Source organism: Monodon monoceros, unplaced genomic scaffold (assembly GCF_005190385.1).
Source record: "Monodon monoceros isolate NGI ecotype Baffin Bay Population unplaced genomic scaffold, NGI_Narwhal_1 Super_Scaffold_16, whole genome shotgun sequence".
NCBI lineage: Eukaryota > Metazoa > Chordata > Mammalia > Artiodactyla > Monodontidae > Monodon > Monodon monoceros.
In genome coordinates, this window is record NW_021703772.1 from 71881048 (window position 1) to 71899277 (window position 18230).

General features: G+C 34.3%; 1 protein-coding gene across 24 annotated transcripts in view; it reads left to right on the forward strand.

The window, feature by feature from the left end:
* The window catches only part of BAZ2B (bromodomain adjacent to zinc finger domain 2B), a 382496-nt gene that overhangs the window by 305750 nt on the left and 58516 nt on the right, over positions 1–18230 (forward strand). For 14 of the 24 annotated variants that reach the window (XM_029225702.1, XM_029225703.1, XM_029225701.1 and 11 more), the window contains 7 exons: positions 3118–3210; positions 3326–3387; positions 8098–8163; positions 9854–9919; positions 11323–11367; positions 11587–11619; positions 12849–12914. In XM_029225702.1, the coding sequence (XP_029081535.1) occupies positions 3118–3210; positions 3326–3387; positions 8098–8163; positions 9854–9919; positions 11323–11367; positions 11587–11619; positions 12849–12914 (431 nt within the window). The remainder of the gene's footprint in view (positions 1–3117; positions 3211–3325; positions 3388–8097; positions 8164–9853; positions 9920–11322; positions 11368–11586; positions 11620–12848; positions 12915–18230) is intronic. The other 10 variants (XM_029225709.1, XM_029225713.1, XM_029225714.1 and 7 more) reach the window with 2 other exon arrangements.

The following is an 18230-nucleotide window of genomic DNA, read 5'->3' on the forward strand; positions in this document are numbered from 1 at the left end:
TTCTGAGATACCGAGTAACACTTGTCCATTTCATACATTGTAGAATCTGAGATGCCCTAGTCTGTGCAATGCCCCAGTATTTTAAGATGTTCCACTAAGGAAGAAAAGAGCTGCCAATTTTTACACACACTCTGATTTTAGACATGTGTAAAAATGCATTTTAGAATCAAAGAAGTGTGGTATATGTAAAATATCCCTAATTCTAAGTGAAAATAAACTTTATTTCAAAATAAATTTTTACCTTTGAAATTTAAAGAGACACATTCTTCAACCATGAAAGATAGTTTTCAAATTAATATTTCAAATGCTCATTACAATAATAATATATTCAGGGCTTCCCTGATGATGCAGTGGTTGAGAATCTGCCTGCTAATGCAGCGGACACGGGTTCGAGCCCTGGTGTGGGAAGATCCCACATGCCGCGGGGCACCTGAGCCTGTGAGCCACAACTACTGAGCCTGCGCGTCTGGAGCCTGTGCTCCACAGCAAGAGAGGCCGCGATAGTGAGAGGCCCGCGCACCGCGATGAAGAGTGGCCCCCCGCTTGCCGCAACTAGAGAAAGCCCTCACACAGAAACGAAGACCCAACACAGCAAAAATAAATAAATTAATTAATAAACTCCTACCCCCAACATCTTAAAATAATAATAATAATAATATATTCAGCAACCATAAACAAAATAAATGAGAAGATATTGGGAGCAGTTTATTCCTCAGAGCCTGAGTGAATTTTCTTGGTCCCTAACTCATTCTCCTTCCTCCATAGTGTCTCTAATTTCTTTTAACATTTTTTTTCATGTTTTCTCCAACTGTTCGTAACATGAAAGTTAAGCTATATAAAATTTAAGTGATTAATCCAAATTGTATCTTCCTTGCTAAAGTGAAAAGATATGAGTTGAGCTTTTTAATGTTTTTCTTTTCCAGGAGTTTAAACATGAAAATTACTGTGAACTTGTGTGGAGTTTGAAATTGACTGATACATTCATATACAAAAATATGCCAATATATGTGATAAAAATTTCTTTATTATAAGCCAAACTTCTTTTAGAAAGCATCAGTTTAGCTTGGAACAAAGCATCATACTTGTGCCACCTTTTCTAGGAAATTTTTTTTTTAACCACTTAGCAACCCTTTACATTTTAAGGCAGATTTAGGTCTTTATATCAGAGTTCAGTGAAAGCCTTCAATTCTTATATGTTAAAAAATAATGTTTACCTGGATCTATCATAGATGAGAACAGGTGTCCTGCAGGTGTATTATTATCAGAGCTTGCTAACTCTGCAGGCCAGTTGATACATTTTTATTTCCCAGAGTATTTCGTGAGCAGGAGAATCCTTTTTATGCGGCTCAGAAATTTTTGATGATGCTTAAAACTTCTTGATACTGAAAATTATTGGAAGATTGGAGGTATACTTTAGTATCAGCTTCTGTTTCATCTTCTATTAACACTTCAAGTTTCCTAGATAAAATCAAACCTTCTTATATCCCCTCCCCTTTTTTTAAGTCTTCATGATAGGAAATCAACCGTAGTAACCAACTGCACCTCAGCAGTTACAAGGACATAGGGTTAAGTTTCTTTCTAAAATCTCAAGGCATTTAAATTTCTCTAAGGGTTTTAGAAGTAGTAACATATAGACTGTGAAGTCAGAAAGTCCTGGGTGTGTATCTTAGCTCTGGTCTTTAACTTCTGGGAGCCATAGTTTATTTCATTTGTAAGCTGGGCATAATGTTGCCTCTCATAAGGTTGTTATGAAAATTAAACAAGATCATGTAAATGTAATACAACAGTTCAATAAATGGTGGAAGTTATGAGTAGAGCTCAAGTGATTCAGGTAATCGTGTGATTACCTGCATCACATGATTACCTGAATCAATCACTTGATTAGGTAATCACGTCATTACCTAATCATATTCATTATTAGTGAATATGTTTCTTAAAATTCTTCACCTGCTACCAAGTTGAAAACAATGTCTAATGTAAAGTGGTATTTTCTAAAATGATTTTATGAATGATCCACCACTTTTATAGTTAGAAGTATTTTGATCAAGTTTGCCAGCAGAAGAAAAGTGTAACGTTACATGCTTTTCTGTATCAGCTACCTATTGCCACATTAAGGCCAACCACAAAACCTCAGTGGTGTACAAGTCTAAGCATTAACTGTTTGTGCGGATGGAATGAGCTGGTGGCAAGTTAGGCAGTTAGGCATCTCTGCTGATCTTGGCTGGGCTTTTTCACATTAGTGGAGTCAGCTGCCTCCATGCGTCCCAGCCTCAGGCAGCCTAGCCCGAACTTGTCCTCATAGTAAAGGGCAAGGCACAAGAGTAAAAAGAGTAGAGAGTACAGGTACACTTTCAGACTTCTACTTGCATCACACTGTTTACATCCCATTGGCCAAAGAAAATCCCATGGGTGAACTCAAAATCAAGGAACAAGAAGATATATTCCACGCATGTGTTGATGAGAAGGGACCGCAAAGTCACATTACAAATGGCATGGATAGTCAAGGAATGAAGACTTGGGACCATTAATTATGTCAGTCTATCCCAGTTTCATACATTTGTCCTTAAAAAGTATGAGAACTAGGTTGTCCGTAAAACTCATTGACATTCTGTACTCTTTATTTAGGAGATTTAGTCGCTTTCCTTCATAAATGAAAATATCAATGGATTCAAAAATTTTACCATTTATATAGCGGACTGAAATGCTAAGTTTGGGGGCTTTGTTCTATTTTGGGTTCTCTTTCTTTTTTTATGTATTTTGTTATTTTTAAGACTGAAGCTGCATCACTTTTTTTTACATATTAGCAGATACTTTCATACTAAGTGAGGATTACATGAAATGTGAAAAAAAATGTACTTATATTAGCCTTTGTGATGAGGATTAAGAGCGGCATCATTTTTCTTATGTATATGGGATCATATTCGATGAAATAGTTTGGCAATTTCTAGGGGAAATGAACATGACATTTTCTGAGGTTCTCCTACTTGGTATTTAATGTTTGGCAATTTTCTTAAAAATTATGTCCTTCATGATGATACCAGTTTCACAGGTATTGTTTTTAGGTTAGCAGTTATGTAAAGTTGTTAATAACATTCCTTGAAATTTTGTATTTTTCAGAAATAGCCAGGCAAGCAGCACAAATAAAGCTTTTGAGAAAACTGCAAAAGCAGGAACAGGCTCGGGTTGCCAAAGAAGCTAAAAAACAACGAGGTGGGTGATTTAAACGGTAGCCTAAACTTGAAGAGTGAGTACTGGGTAATTCATAAGAGGCATCTCTTCTTTGTTCCTTTTCTGATGATATCTGTGCCTTGATTTTTCATCATAGCAATAATGGCTGCTGAGGAGAAGCGAAAGCAAAAAGAACAGATAAAGATTATGAAACAACAGGTATGTTTATTCATTGGAACTGATTTTTAAAACACAGGCATTGTTTTGGGATTTGTATCTTTCTATGTGTACATTATTTTCATTTTGATTTCTGAAATAACTGTATTTCACATTAATGTTATGTATCTTATTTAGAAAATTGTCCTCTTTCATTAGTTAAAATTCACCTCATTTTATTTTATTTTATTTTTTATTTATTTATTTATTTTTGGCTGCATTGGATCTTCCTTGCTGCACACAGGCTTTCTCTAGCTGCAGCGAGCGGGGGCTGTTCTTCACTGCGGTGCGCGGGCTTCTCACTGCGGTGGCTTCTCTTGTTGCAGAGCATGGGCTCCAGTAGTTGTGGCCCGTGGGCTCTAGAGCACGGGCTCAGTAGTTGTGGTGCACAGGCTTGGTTGTTCCGTGGCATGTGGGAAGTTCCCGGACCAGGGCTCAAACCTGTGTCCCCTGCATTGGCAGGTGGATTCTTAACCACTGGGCCACCAGGGAAGTCCCTAAATTCACCTCATTTTAAAGCGAAGTCTTCTACTTCCAAGTTTTTCTAAGAATTGATTACCACCGGAGCCTGTGCTCCGCAACGGGAGAGGCCACAACAGTGAGAGGCCCGCGTACTGCAAAAAAAAAAAAAAAATTGATTACCAAACAGTAAATTATATAAGTACTTTTAATATCCTGATAGACTTTGAATATAAGTTGACATCATGAATAACTTTCACACTTTTTAAATTAATGTATTAGTAAATGAAGGATATTCCTTAAACATTCAAATTTTAATAAGAAAAGTTGTCCTAAAACATGTAAAATACTAGTAAAAAATTAAATTCAAGTTATATAGAATAAGGTTTGCCTCCATTGCTTGTGATTGCTTTCAGAGTTACTAAAAAATTACTGCAGTCATCTCTCAATATCCACAAGGGATCGGTTCCAGGACCCCCATGGATACCAAAATCCACAGATGCAAGTCCCTTATGCAAAATGGTGTAGTATTTGCATATAACCTATGCACATCTTCCTGTATACTTTAAATCATCTCTTGATTATTTGTAATACCTAATACAATGTGAAGGCTATGTAAATAGTTGCCAGCATGGGGCAAATTCAAGTTTTGCTTTTAGGAACTTCCTGAAAAATTTTTTTCCTAGTTTGTCTTTGATCCATAGTTGGTAGAGTCCATGGATACAGAACCTGCAGATAAGGAGAGCCAACTACAGTGCAAAAAATGAAAAAAGCATCATTTCAGCAGCATTCTGTTGTATATCTACAATACCTCTCCTGTGTGTAGTTTTCAAAATTAAGTATAGGTAAATAAAGTAATTTTAAAATTCTTACAGGTAAAGTATTATATGACAAGATATTCAACTTTATTGAAGATGGGAATGTGTACACTACTCTCCCATCTCCATATATTCACTATAATCATTAAAGCAGAAGGGAAATGGGGATAACTAATATTCTTTAAAAAATTTTCAATGGCAAGTAGTTATTTCTGAGTATGAAATGAAGCCAATTGTGTTATTATATAAATAGCTGCTAAATAAATGGCTTGGATTGGATTTGATGTGGCTGTCTCAAAGGTTCTTTCCAGTATTGACTAAAGTAGTATGATTAGAAAGAGTTGATATGGAATTGGGATTCAGAATTTAGTTTACAGTCAGGCAGACTGTAAGAGTTGAATATGGGCTCTGCTACGTAAGAATTTTGTAACCTTAGATGAATTTCTCAACCTCTAAGTCTCTGTTTCCTCCACTGTGAAAGAAAATAACTGCATTATCTGAAGATTAAATGAGGTGATAAATGTAAAGTACATGCAACAGTGCCTGGCACAAAGCAAATGCTCACTTTTTAAAAGATGATATAAAACACCAAACTGCATAGTAAACTCTTTTACCGTAATTTAAAGTAGTCAGCAGTAAACTTGAATTCCTTTAGTCTGTTAATTCCAAATAGTTTGTTAATTGTCACTGCTAAAGACACTGTAAGATTGACTTATAAATATCTAGTCTAATGAATGCCTTTATTAAAATATAAATATTTACTGTATATCACATATATATAAAAATAAGTTTATGTTTCATTTTAAAGTGAAATACTATTGTTTCTAAATATTATACCTTTTTATAGCTCATCCTATTTCCTAATGGCTAGAGGTCCATCAAATCTTATCAGCACTTTAAATTCAGCTTTGTGACCCTAAAGTCTTGAAGTGGCTACAACCTAAATATACATGGTTTTTGCCGCTCATCAAAAAATCAGCTGCATAGCACAAGGAGATCAGCTCTGTGCTTTATGACCACCTAGAGGGGTGGGATAGGGAGTGTGGGAGGGAGACGCAAGAGGGAGGAGATATGGGGATATATGTATATGTATAGCTGATACACTTTGTTATAAAGCAGAAACTAGCACACAATTGTAAAGCAATTATACTCCAATAAAGATGTTATAAAAAAAAAAGCATTGGAGTACCAACGTTTCAGCAACGTTAATACGAATGAGCTGATCATAGAGTTTTGTCAAGATATTTATCTGAGGCTAGTTTCAGAATACAATCTGACTTATTCCTTATTGCCAACAAAGTGAATCAAAGTATGGCTTAGGTCTACTCACATAGTTACATAATGCCTATTTTAAAGTCAGCTTTATATCTAGAATAAAATAGTAGCATGTGCTTCTGGATTATTTTTTCCACCTAGTAGGCCAGTATCACCATATAGTCCTCAAGACAATATTCTGGAAGCTTACAGAAGCATTATTATGAAGCAGAAGGAACAAAAGCATTGAAATGTGACCAAGGCTCTGTATTTACTATTTGATTTAAGGCCAAATATTTACTCTCTAGGAACTTTAGCTTTCTATTTGGTAAAAAGAAGATAATTTCAACTCTTTTCATGATCAATAAGATATTTTGTGTAGAGTGCCCAGTTGAGGGGTTGGATACCCAATATTATAAAGTGAATCTGTATTATAATAACTTATAAATAATGTTTATCTCTACTAATGCTAATGACACCACTACCATATATATGTGTGTGTGTATATATATGTCTATGTATGTCTATGTATGTATATATTGAGATCAATAACATCAGTGTACATAAAAAGAAATGTTTAAAAACGTTAAAGTATAGCTTGCAAAGGTACAGCTAGCATCTGGAAATTGGAACAGGTATTATAACATTGAGCAGTATAAAATGTGTTCGCTCTGGAAATCCTATGGCAAATGCAATTTGCTAGTAGGAAAATTGGGGTGTTTGGGGGCAAACGATGTATTATTATTGAGTACCAGTTTGGGACTTTCAAAGGGGTTTCTGAACATGAAATTGTTAACATTGTGCTGATAGCATATGAGTTAATGTTTTTAAATCAATATGTAAAGTTTTATCAAACTTTAATCACTGAATTCTAAAACAATAACTAGTACATTAAATTTAGACAATGTGAACACCAATTATGCCATTGGAATCATTCTCTAGAATGTTCAATTGTAATTAAGCCTTTTTAAAATAATATTACAGATTATTTCTGAATTTGGCTTATTGTAGTAGTTAAAAGCAATGTAGGGCTTCCCTGGTGGCACAGTGGTTGAGAGTCCGCCTGCCGATGCAAGGGACACGGGTTCGTGCCCCGGTCCGGGAAGATCCCACATGCCGCAGAGCGGCTGGGCCCGTGAGCCATGGCCGCTGAGCCTGCGCGTCCGGAGCCTGTGCTCCGCAACGGTAGAGGCCACAACGGTGAGAGGCCCGCGTACCGCAAAAAAAGAAAAAAAAAAAAAGCAATGTAATATTATCATGTTATTCATCATGTGAAGTAAGAAATTGTAGTATGGAAATTTTTAATGATAATCGATTACAGTTGTGTGGCACCACACACTTTTTTTTATTATAAATTTATTTATTTATTTTGGCTGCGGTGGGTCTTCGTTGCTGCCCGCGAGCTTTCCCTAGTTGCGGTGAGCGGGGGCTACTTTCCGTTGCAGTGCGTGGGCTTCTCGTTGCAGTGCGTGGACTTCTCATTGCAGTGGCTTCTCTCATTGCGGAGCACGGGCTCTAGGCACACAGGCCTCAGTAGTTGTGGCTCGCGGACTCCAGAGCGCAGGCTCAGTAGTTATGGCACACGGGCTTAGCTGCTCTGCGGCATGTGGGGGTCTTCCCAGACCAGGGCTCGAACCCGGGTCCCCTGCATTGGCAGGCGGATTCTTAACCACTGTGCCACCAGGGAAGCCCCTGCCACTTTTTTAAGCATTTTTAATTTATTCATGACATAGTGAGAGAGGGCAAACACCTCTCCCTATTTTATACAAGAGTAGTTATTCTTTGCTCAAGATCATCATATGAATGACAGTAACTCAGGACTAGCCTTAGGTTTTCTCACTCCTGATACACGATTTTTCTACTTTTCTGTGCTGTTTTTATTTAAAACTAAGTATAATTGTAACTGCAGATACTTATAAAAATTCACAGGCTAAATGAGTTTAGTTTATGTAGTTTATTCATATTTAGCATTTGTAGTTTACAAATTGTTTTGAGAAATTTTATAAAGTCATATTAATTTGACATGAACTTATATATGATGTTAAACTAAACAAGTTTTACATCCACCATGGACAACCTTTGGTAACTCTGTATTTATATCTTATTTGATTTGACTTAAATACTTTTCACCTAGATATTTAGTTTATTTTATTATCTTAAATTATTATAATTTTTTCTACAGGAAAAAATTAAGAGAATACAACAAATCAGAATGGAAAAAGAGCTTCGAGCCCAGCAAATTCTAGAGGTAGAATTCTTAAATGTGATATGATTAAAGTAATATAGTCATATATTTTAAAGTCTCCAAAAATAAAAATCTTACCTACGTATTCTGTCACTTATACAAATTAATATGTCCATCAGAAACTCTCTTTAAGCATAATGCATAGAGTAAGACCTTATCTGATCCTTATTTACCAGACTCATCTAATCCTAACAATCCAGGAAATAAGACAAAAGAGAAGAAGAAAACAGGGAAACTTCTGAACAGCCAGTATAGGTGTCATAAGGTTCATGTGCTGAAACTCGTGTTCTTTACTCTTAGAAAACTCATTAGGACTTATAGTCAGATATTTACTTTTAATTTAGAAATAAAACATTACAAGAGTGAAAGTAAATTTTAAACGTAGAAACAGTTTAATCAGCTTGTTTTTCTGGCTTCTAATATACCCTGCTTCCCCACAAGCTGATGGAATAGGACTAGAGGACATATATTGGAATCGGTAAAATGATAGCCGCAAGATAGCAAGGGAAAATACAGAAAAACTCCAACCAGCATGTATAGGGATTCAAAAGCCTACCAAGAGCCTGTAATCTTTTAGTTGAATAGCAAGCAAATTTCAACACCTTAGCAGCTGAAAGGCATTACTCTGTGGAACTGTACAGTATAATAACTGATGTTCAGAATAATTGCCCCAAGTCATCAAGAAAAAGCCAAATTATATTTAGTGTAGTGTGTCTAAGCAGTATATATCTCAAAATTATTTCCATCCAGAATAGTGAAAATAAACTTTTAATGTTCAAAATTGCTATAACCTCCCAGCTATTCAGGAAACTCTTGGTATAAACGATTTATTCCCTGAGGGTGTCAAATAGCTGAAGTGTTCTATGTTACATGATTATTCCTTCTAGAAATATACACATGTTTACTTATCCATTTCAAATTAATTTTAAAAATCCAGATCAAAAGTACTCCTACCTTCAAGTAAATTGACAATAGCTACTGGATAGTTATCAAACTACTAGATAATTAATGACTTTAACATTATGACGCTCAGATTTGGTATCATGACCTTGATATTCAAAATGTACTTCATGAAAGATTAGAAGTTTCTGTTCTATCTTTTTAAAAAACCTTGGATTTAATCACAATATACAGCTAGAGAAAATCAGATTTAATGTGTTTCATTTATATCAGCTGAGTAATGGATTACTTTATCTAAAATTTCAAATATTAAAAAAATCCAAATAGACATGTTCATTTTTAAATGTGTTACTGATTTATTATTTAAGTAACTTTTATTATCACTCAAAATCTATCCCATCTTCTAAATTTTTTATGATCATGCTTTACTTTTAAAAATCAGGAAAAAAAGGAAAAATTATATAAAATAATTTTTCTGTGATTAAGTTTTAATGTAAAATAATAAACACTCAATTATTTCAGACTTTTAATATAGAGTTTGAAGAAGTCAAGAAAAGCTGACATACTCTTATGAATTTAAGAATTTTTTATATCTTAATGCTAATTTATACATTAGAAATGAAATTAGTATGTTAAATACAATATTAACTGTGGGAAAATCTGTAATTGTTTACATATATGTTCCATGTTGTTTTGTACCTGTGAGGCATGTAGCTCCATTTTCAAGTCATAGGTTACTTTCAAGTTGCAGTGGTGCTGTTGCATGACTTTGAGACCTCTTTTGCATGCACAGGCAAAAAAGAAAAAGAAGGAAGAAGCAGCAAATGCCAAATTATTGGAGGCCGAGAAACGAATAAAGGTTAGTTTAGATGAGAATCAGTTTTCATTTTTCAAAAATAAAAGCTGTATGATATTATACCAGTATCAATTATATTAAAAAAAAGCCCTCCTCAAAATGACTATCTAAAAAAATGTTTAGCACAGATAAAACGTGTATAGTGTGTGTTTTTATTGTATGTATATTGTATGTATTTTTTTATATTTCGTTATACAGGTTATATGTGATACTTTGAGCTCTTTAAATAGCAGACCAAATCAGAAATGCAAACTATTGCATAATACCTGTATATAGTTTTGATGGATAAGATCTCCCCAGAGCTATTTTGTATCATTTATGTTTAAGTTTAAAATTGTGTTCCAAATCCGATTCTCTCCTTAGATTATAACGTTCTCTTTGTTAATGTCTAATAACTGTTTTAACTATTAAAAAGTGAAAAGCCTACAGAAACAAAAACCTAACTTTATCAGCTATAATTTGCCAATAATAAAATTAGCCATTGTTATATATTGTAACTTGATGTGTTGTTTGGGGATGTTTTGGTTTTGATTTTCTGGCATGAAACATAAGAGAGTTGGACCCTCACTCCCCCTCCAGCCTCCACCCCGACACACATTACACCCCTACCTTCCATTTTTTCTGATAGTTATTTACTGAAATTGGGCAGCCATGTGGTCCTACCAGTTCAAGAAACAGCCACTACAGCTATATCTTATAAAACCAGGGAACTGTTTGTTACCTTTTTCTACATAGACTCTCTTACTTTGTTCTTTAAATTTCTACTCCTTTTCAAAATGGCTGCCCTTAATATTAATTAATCCGTATTTTATCTTTATAAAAAGATTCAAATTGGTGACATTCCCAGAACTGTTTGTATTAAGCCCTACCCCTTTGGGATGGTGCCCTCAATCATAGGTGGGCATAAAAATCTTGAGCTGATTCCTTTTCTCTTGTCACTTTCATTCCTACACAGTGATGGAAATGATATAGATGCTGTTAATCCCAGAGTGTATTTAGGGATTTATATTCAGAGTGGAGAGAGTTTTAATTAGCTAGATTTGAGGGTTGCTTCATTATGTTTTCTTTCTTTTTTTTTTTTTTTAGTGCTAGTTGTATCTGATATGCTCTATCTAGCTAGTCAGTTCAGTGAATGGGTCATTGAATTGTGTTTACTATTAGGTCACTGAATTTTAACTCTAAATGTCTACTGAATAAGGATCCTTGCTCCTGTCCTACAGTTTTTATATATTAGGTAGAACCATATGAAGTTGCCAATATATAAGTAAAAAATTATTGGATGTTTGCAGTTTCATATGGTTCAACCTAATGGAAGACTATAGAATCTCAGAAAAGGAACTTTTAATACTTGTTGCGTGTTCTAAATTTTCCCTAAAAATCCATCTTAAAAGTTTCTTATTTTTAAGGAAAAAGAAATGAGAAGACAACAAGCTGTTCTTCTAAAGCATCAGGTCTGTAGACACATAGTTATGCAGTTGTCGAAATGTACATTTTATAATTTTTCTTAAATCTATTTTTGGAAAAATCTTCAAGATATTTTCTTTAAAAGTTCCAGTATAATTCCTGCTTAAATTCCTGGTTTTGGGATTGGTGTCTTTCGGGGGGTTAAAAATTGGTTTCATGACTCTGTGATTTCTGTTTCATAATGTTGTGCCAACTCTTTCTACCAGGAGTTGGAGAGGCATAGACTAGATATGGTATGGGTATGTTTATTTCTGTACATCTAACACCGCATTGTGATTTGGTTGTGATATGGTTGTCATAGCAATGCATAAAGTGTAGCACTGGCTGCTGTCATATTACATACTGCTGCATGGCTTTACAGCACAGTGCATTGCATACATCTGCTTGTCTGTCTATAAAGAAATATGGTACATTTCCAAGATTTTCAATTGAATTGGGCAGGCCTTACATAAGGCTGCTGTCTAAAAGTTTACGTTACTGATGTCACAGTGAAAGTTGGATCACTATCCAATTAGATACGACTATGACCCATATTCTCCCATCATTCTAGATGCAAAACTGCCATTGAATACAATGGGAATTTTGAGTTAGGTTGATGAGAGAATATGAAATATATTCTGGTTTTATGGACAAATTTTAGAAATTTTTAGAAATATCCCTTTGGGGGAACCACGTATATTTAATCAAAAAGAATGATTCAGTACTATAGCTATGTGACTTTTTATTTTAAAGTAAAATGAGACTATCGAAGTAAGCTAATGCTTACCTTATTTTCATACTGTGCCTTTTAGATTCCACTTACGAGCCCATGGTGCAGCTTTTGTGGCTTTAAATAGTGCATCAAGTGGCAGACATCAGTAAACAGGAATATCCCATTTCATTGATGTTGTTATATGAATCATGCCTATAACAGCTTGAAAAAAAACTTTCTAATTTGTCGGTGGCTTATTGGATTTACAAAATGATAGTGTACTTGAAATAAAAATAACTAATTCTAAAACCATGAAGTGAAAGTGAATATAAATCAATTTCTACCTGATCTAAAAATTTAAGAACAGCACAACCTTTGGTTTAATTGGCTGTAGTACATATTTGTGGTTTTTCTAATAGCAGATGTAAGGTAACTGACCTGTTCCAGCCAACCATTATGCTTTTTGTTCTGCCAGCTTTTGAAGGAGCATCACAACTGACCATAAGTAAACCTTGTATGCTTCTGTTTACACTGTCTCCATGTTCATTGCTTTACCTTTTTGCTTTTGATTGTTCTTGTATTTGCTTTCTAAACCTGAACTAAAACATGCACAGACTGGCCATTCTTGTCTTATATTTAGTATTTACTGTGACTTGTCTATAAATGCTAAACATGCTATACCGAGTTTTTTTGTTCTGTTTTGTTTTGTTTTTCCATTTGAAAATCAAACTATTAACTATGGTTGAGTTATATTCCTAATTTTATCTGGCCTAATAGGAACGAGAGAGAAGGAGACAACATATGATGCTTATGAAAGCTATGGAAGCGCGTAAAAAAGCAGAAGTAAGTGTATGTTTCTGGAAAAATATTATCTTGTCATAAATTAATATTTTTTCTTAAAACATTGGCTCTTCTAAGTATAGATTTTTTTGGAGTAGGGATTGTCATGATTTACCGACTCTCATAAGCAAACTAAAGGTTAGAGATAGTAACCAAGTGTTAGAACATAAAAGGATCCATAGGATGGATTCCAATGTATGAGTTAATTTTCTTGGCTAAGATTTTAATTACCTTTTTAAAATAAAGTGAATGGCATTCATTTGGATAAAATGAATTCTTCTTACTGTGACCAGAGTTTCACAAAATTACAGCATGCCTAGACAAGTCCTATGTGTCCTAATTCAAACATCAGTCAGTTCAACCGTGGACTTCTGCCCTCAAAATTACTCTTTAGCATTCTATGTGTAAAATTAGGCCTAAGTACTATCTTTGAAGTAGACTTTTACCATATACTTCAGAATAAGAAAATTATTGCAATAAGTCAAAATGAACTTATATGGATGTTAATAGAAATCACTTAAAGGTTAAAAAATGTTACAAAGGAATGAATTCTGAATTAAAACAGTTGAATAGAGGTATGACCATTATAACCAGGGCTTTGGAGTTTCAGAGACTCAGATACCTATGCTGGTTCTAAACCAACTTGCTTTAAGCTCGTCAGGTTATTTCTTCTTTAAAATTGAGATAATGATTCTGGTAGGATTATAAGATTATCAAGTGGGATAAGCATTTAATAAATAATAATTAATGAAAATGAGACTATTTGGTCTAGAAGTTGAGTGCCCTATATTTCAGTTTTTTAGCCTCAGCTGTGGCTTAAACTCTCATTACAGATTTCTGATATGAAGGCACAGTATGTGTATTGTTTAGGAACCTGGACATTGTAACCAAATGATCAGGATTTGAATTTTAATTTCAGTACATTCCAGCTATATGACCTTGGGCAAGTTATTTAACCTCTCTGCGATTCAGTTTTTTCATCTGTAAAATGGAGATGATACTAATTCCTATTTCATAGGGTTTGTAGTTATGATTAAATGGGTGTGTGTGTATATGAGCGTATGTGTAAAGTTCTTGGAACGGTGCCTGGCACCACATAGGGCCTACTTACTTATCACAATAAGTTATTTATTACTATGTAGGTGTTTTTTTCCTTACTTGTTAATTATCCAGGGCCACTGACACCCTCTACACCTAACACAACAAGGGAATCTACACATGGATTTATAACCACAATCTCTGAAAAATGACAGGCAGGGAAAGAGAGAGAGGTGACAGATTCCAGGATTGGGCATGGCTGCGAACTCTGTTCCCTTCTGAACACAGTGGCGGGAAGAGTAGGGAAGGGGATTAATTAAAATTCTAAAAGCTCGACCTAATTTTCTCCTATCTGGAGAGATGGGAACTGAGGGAATAACTCAGGGGAAAGACCTGGAATATCCCTCAAGAGTCAAGTTCTTCCCTGCCAGGTATTCCTCTTACCAGAAGGACCAAGAAGAACCAGGGCTTGTTATTCTGATTTTTCCTCTTGGAGAGGAAAGCTAAAGAAAGGCAGAATAATGAAAATAACCAAGAGCATTATCTCCAGACGTACTAGGATTTGGTAGAAGGGGACACCCAAGAGAATAGTAAGGATAAGATCATCCAAGGGAGTGAATGCTCAGGTTAAGAGGTACCCAAAATGCCCAAAAGTCATGACCTCTCTCACTGGTTTTTTTATATTTGCTCTGTGGCCTGGGAGGAGAGTAAGAAAAGCTGCTGAAGAGAGGTGAGTAAGATCTGCATTGAGTGGAAGGTAGCAGCCATGGGATAAATGAAGATAATTCAAATGAAATCTTCTAAGAATCTCTCAAGACCCAAGAGCATCTTTCATGGGAAAAGGATATACCCTTGACTAGATAGAGTGAAATCAGGTACACTGCCTTCCAATAAAACTTGGAAAGGGATATGAGAAACCGGGTACAGCTCTCCCTCTTCTAGCTACCTTCATCCTCAGAAAAAAGGAACATGAATAGCATACAAAATACTCTTCAATTTGAAGTACTTTGAAATATAAAAACAATTATCAGATAAAGTGAGAAGAAACTAAAGGAAAATTAACCCACCTACATTGGAGCAATGCAAGTTCGTGATAGGGCTGCCCATATCAAGCATGAGTAATTAGAAAAGAAATGCAAGAAAACTATGCCAAAATATCAAACCAAAAATATATGTGTGTACGCACGTGTGCATGCATGTATACATAAAGTAACAGCTTAAAGCATAATAACTTAAAGAACCTGTTTTCCCTGCTTTCATTCTTGCTTTCCTCAGCACACTCCCTATGCATTCTCCACAGAGTAGCCAGAGTGATCTATTCAAAAAAGAAACCAGATTATATCTATATAAACACTATCCAGTGGCTTCTCATTACAATAGTAATAAAGTCCAAATTCCTCACCAATGACATATCAGACCCACATGCTCTGACCTCTGCCAACCTCTCCAACTTTACCTTATACAATTTGTACCTTATGTACTATGTTCCAGTCATTTTTGTCTTTTTATTATTTCTAAACAAAGGGTCTTTACTGTTGCTGTTCTTCCACTGAATATTCAAGTGGTTCTTATCTATTGTTCAGTCATAGGTCAAATATTAACTTATCAAAGAGGCCTTCCCAGAACAGAGTACATTATATGTTTTCTGTCTATATAATTTTCTTTATATAATAATAATAAAGTCATTTTACTTTATTCTAGGTGGTTTTCTTTTTTTAAGCACTTAGGAACTATTATTTAAAATAGCAATACAATAACATATGTTACAAATAATCCTTTATCAGGATGTTTGAGAGAATCCCATAGGTAAAGCTGAATTCTTAAAATGTTGTTATCCTCTGATAACTATAGACCTGTGAACAGGACTAGAGAATTTTACCAGTTATTCAGATTTTTTTTTTTTTTGGCCACACCGTGCGGTATGCAGGATCCTAGTTCCCTCCGACCAGGGTTGAAACCGCGACCCCTGCATTGGGAGCCGTGTAGTCTTCTTAACCACTGGACCACCAGGGAAGTCCCCAGTTATTCAGATCTTAAATTGTGTTCCTCTATTGAATGATACCTATAGATCTTAGTAATCAACTAAGTATGTTTTTACATTTCTTAAAAGACTATTGTGTACACAGCATTAAATTAGATGCTGCAGGAAAAGCAAAAAAATTAAAGATGCTTTTTATCATATCAGAGAGAGAAATCTTTACAGTATAAACAGTTAAGCAGTGACTAGGCATATATTTTTACTGATAATCCAAACTTTCACCATATCTTTTACATAAACTTACACCTCCGTGAATATTAACAAACCCTTCCTATGTCTATTTGTTCATTTCTTCATTATTAATGTGCATGAGATGTAACTAGAGTAATGCCAGTAATGGGCACATCTTGGCTTCATATTCTGCCTCTTATTGCCTCCTAATAGCTCAACTGCAATTTTTTCTGTTATTAACTGTTAAAAGAACAAACTTTATTGTAAAGTTAAAGCCATATGATACTTAGGCAGGGCCAACTCAAAATTCTAAAATAGCCTATGTGTAACCCTTGATTCTAAACTTTAATACCTTTAGACATTTAATTATTAAGTTGTGAAGAAAAAAATAAGATAAACAAAAATGCTGATGTTATAGGTAATGTTTATAGAATTATGAGGTTAAAAAATTAATTGCTTTCACCTTGTTAATTAAAAATCTCTTATAACATCTGAATTTATTCCAAGAAACTCCCATAGTCATCAAAAAGGTAACACAAACACCATTTTTATGTTTCTTTGTGTACACTACACTGATCTTACTTTTTGATTTAGTGTTAACTTATTTTTCACTAAAAACATCCCAAATTTATATTGGTTCCCTAACTTAGGAATCTAATTTCTATAGTTTTTCCTTTATATAAATCTATAATTAATAAGAATATTCAGACATATAAATTACCTTACTTATTATTATATTAATTTTAGTGTATCATCATAGTTCATAAATATTTTTATTATATAATGTAAGAAAGGATAATCTTTAGCTTCATGAATAAAAAAGGCTTATGTCCTAGTATAATTCAAGTCTTACAATATATTTGTGCTCTCATTATTACTAATCACTGGAAACTTAGGTTGGTTTAACCAGTGTGACAAAGTTGCTCAAAATCTCCTGTTTCATTTATAAAAACTTCAAACTATGTCAGTCACAAATTTATAAACACTTTACTCATATTATCTGAATAATCAACCGTAGTACCCTTAACAGAGTCTTTTGTATATGTATCTCCCCGAGGATCAATAAACAACAAAAGGTTGTTAAACATGCGTCTATTACAGAATGACTATGTCAGCACTTTAGGAGACAAAACCATAAAATAGAAGAGAGTAGTTCAGGTTTCAGAAATCATCTAATAATTTGCAAGCATAAAAAATGTATCACCCATTCAATGATTCAAGTCATGAGAATATTTTATAATCCTATATTTATACTAATCATTACTTAGTGAAAAATAAAAAGAATTGCTCATGTAGACAGTTTTGTTTAAACAAACCCATTTTTCAGTTGAAGATATAATAAATGTACTTATATGACATACATGTGTATTGTACTTTATATAATGTACTTAATTTCAATTTTAAAATTAAATTGTCTTTAAAAACATGTAAGGACTTCCCTGGTGGCGCAATGGTTGAGAGTCCGCCTGCCGATGCGGGGGACACGGGTTCGTGCCCCGGTCCGGGAAGATCCCACATGCCCCAGAGCGGCTGGACCCGTGAGCCATGGCCGCTGAGCCTGTGCGTCCGGAGCTTGTGCTCCGCAACAGGACAGGCCACAGCAGTGAGAGGCCCGCGTACTGCAAAAAAAAAACCCAAAAAAAAACCCCATGTAAAATGATTTTATATTAACTATTCAGTAAAATGTTAAATGTCATACACATTTAAAAGATACATGCAAATTTTGGAACGAATTATTATCAGTGTAATTTAGATGTATTAAAATCTCTACTTATCTGACTCAAGAATTAACAATTTTGATTTTAATTTAGCAGACATTTGTATAGTAGTAGCTACTCTAAGAATATTTGGTGATAGTTAATCTAAAGTAAGTACAGACTTTTGTGTACTACTTTGGTGGATTTTATGAAAATGTGATAACTGAAAATTTTTACTCTTTTTAAATAGTATTTTATATTGATACCTGTAAAATACAATAAAATATAATATAAATAATGTATAAATTTATTAAAATTTTTAAATATAAGGATTTCTTTTATCATGGATTCATAACTTTTTCATTTGTTTAAACT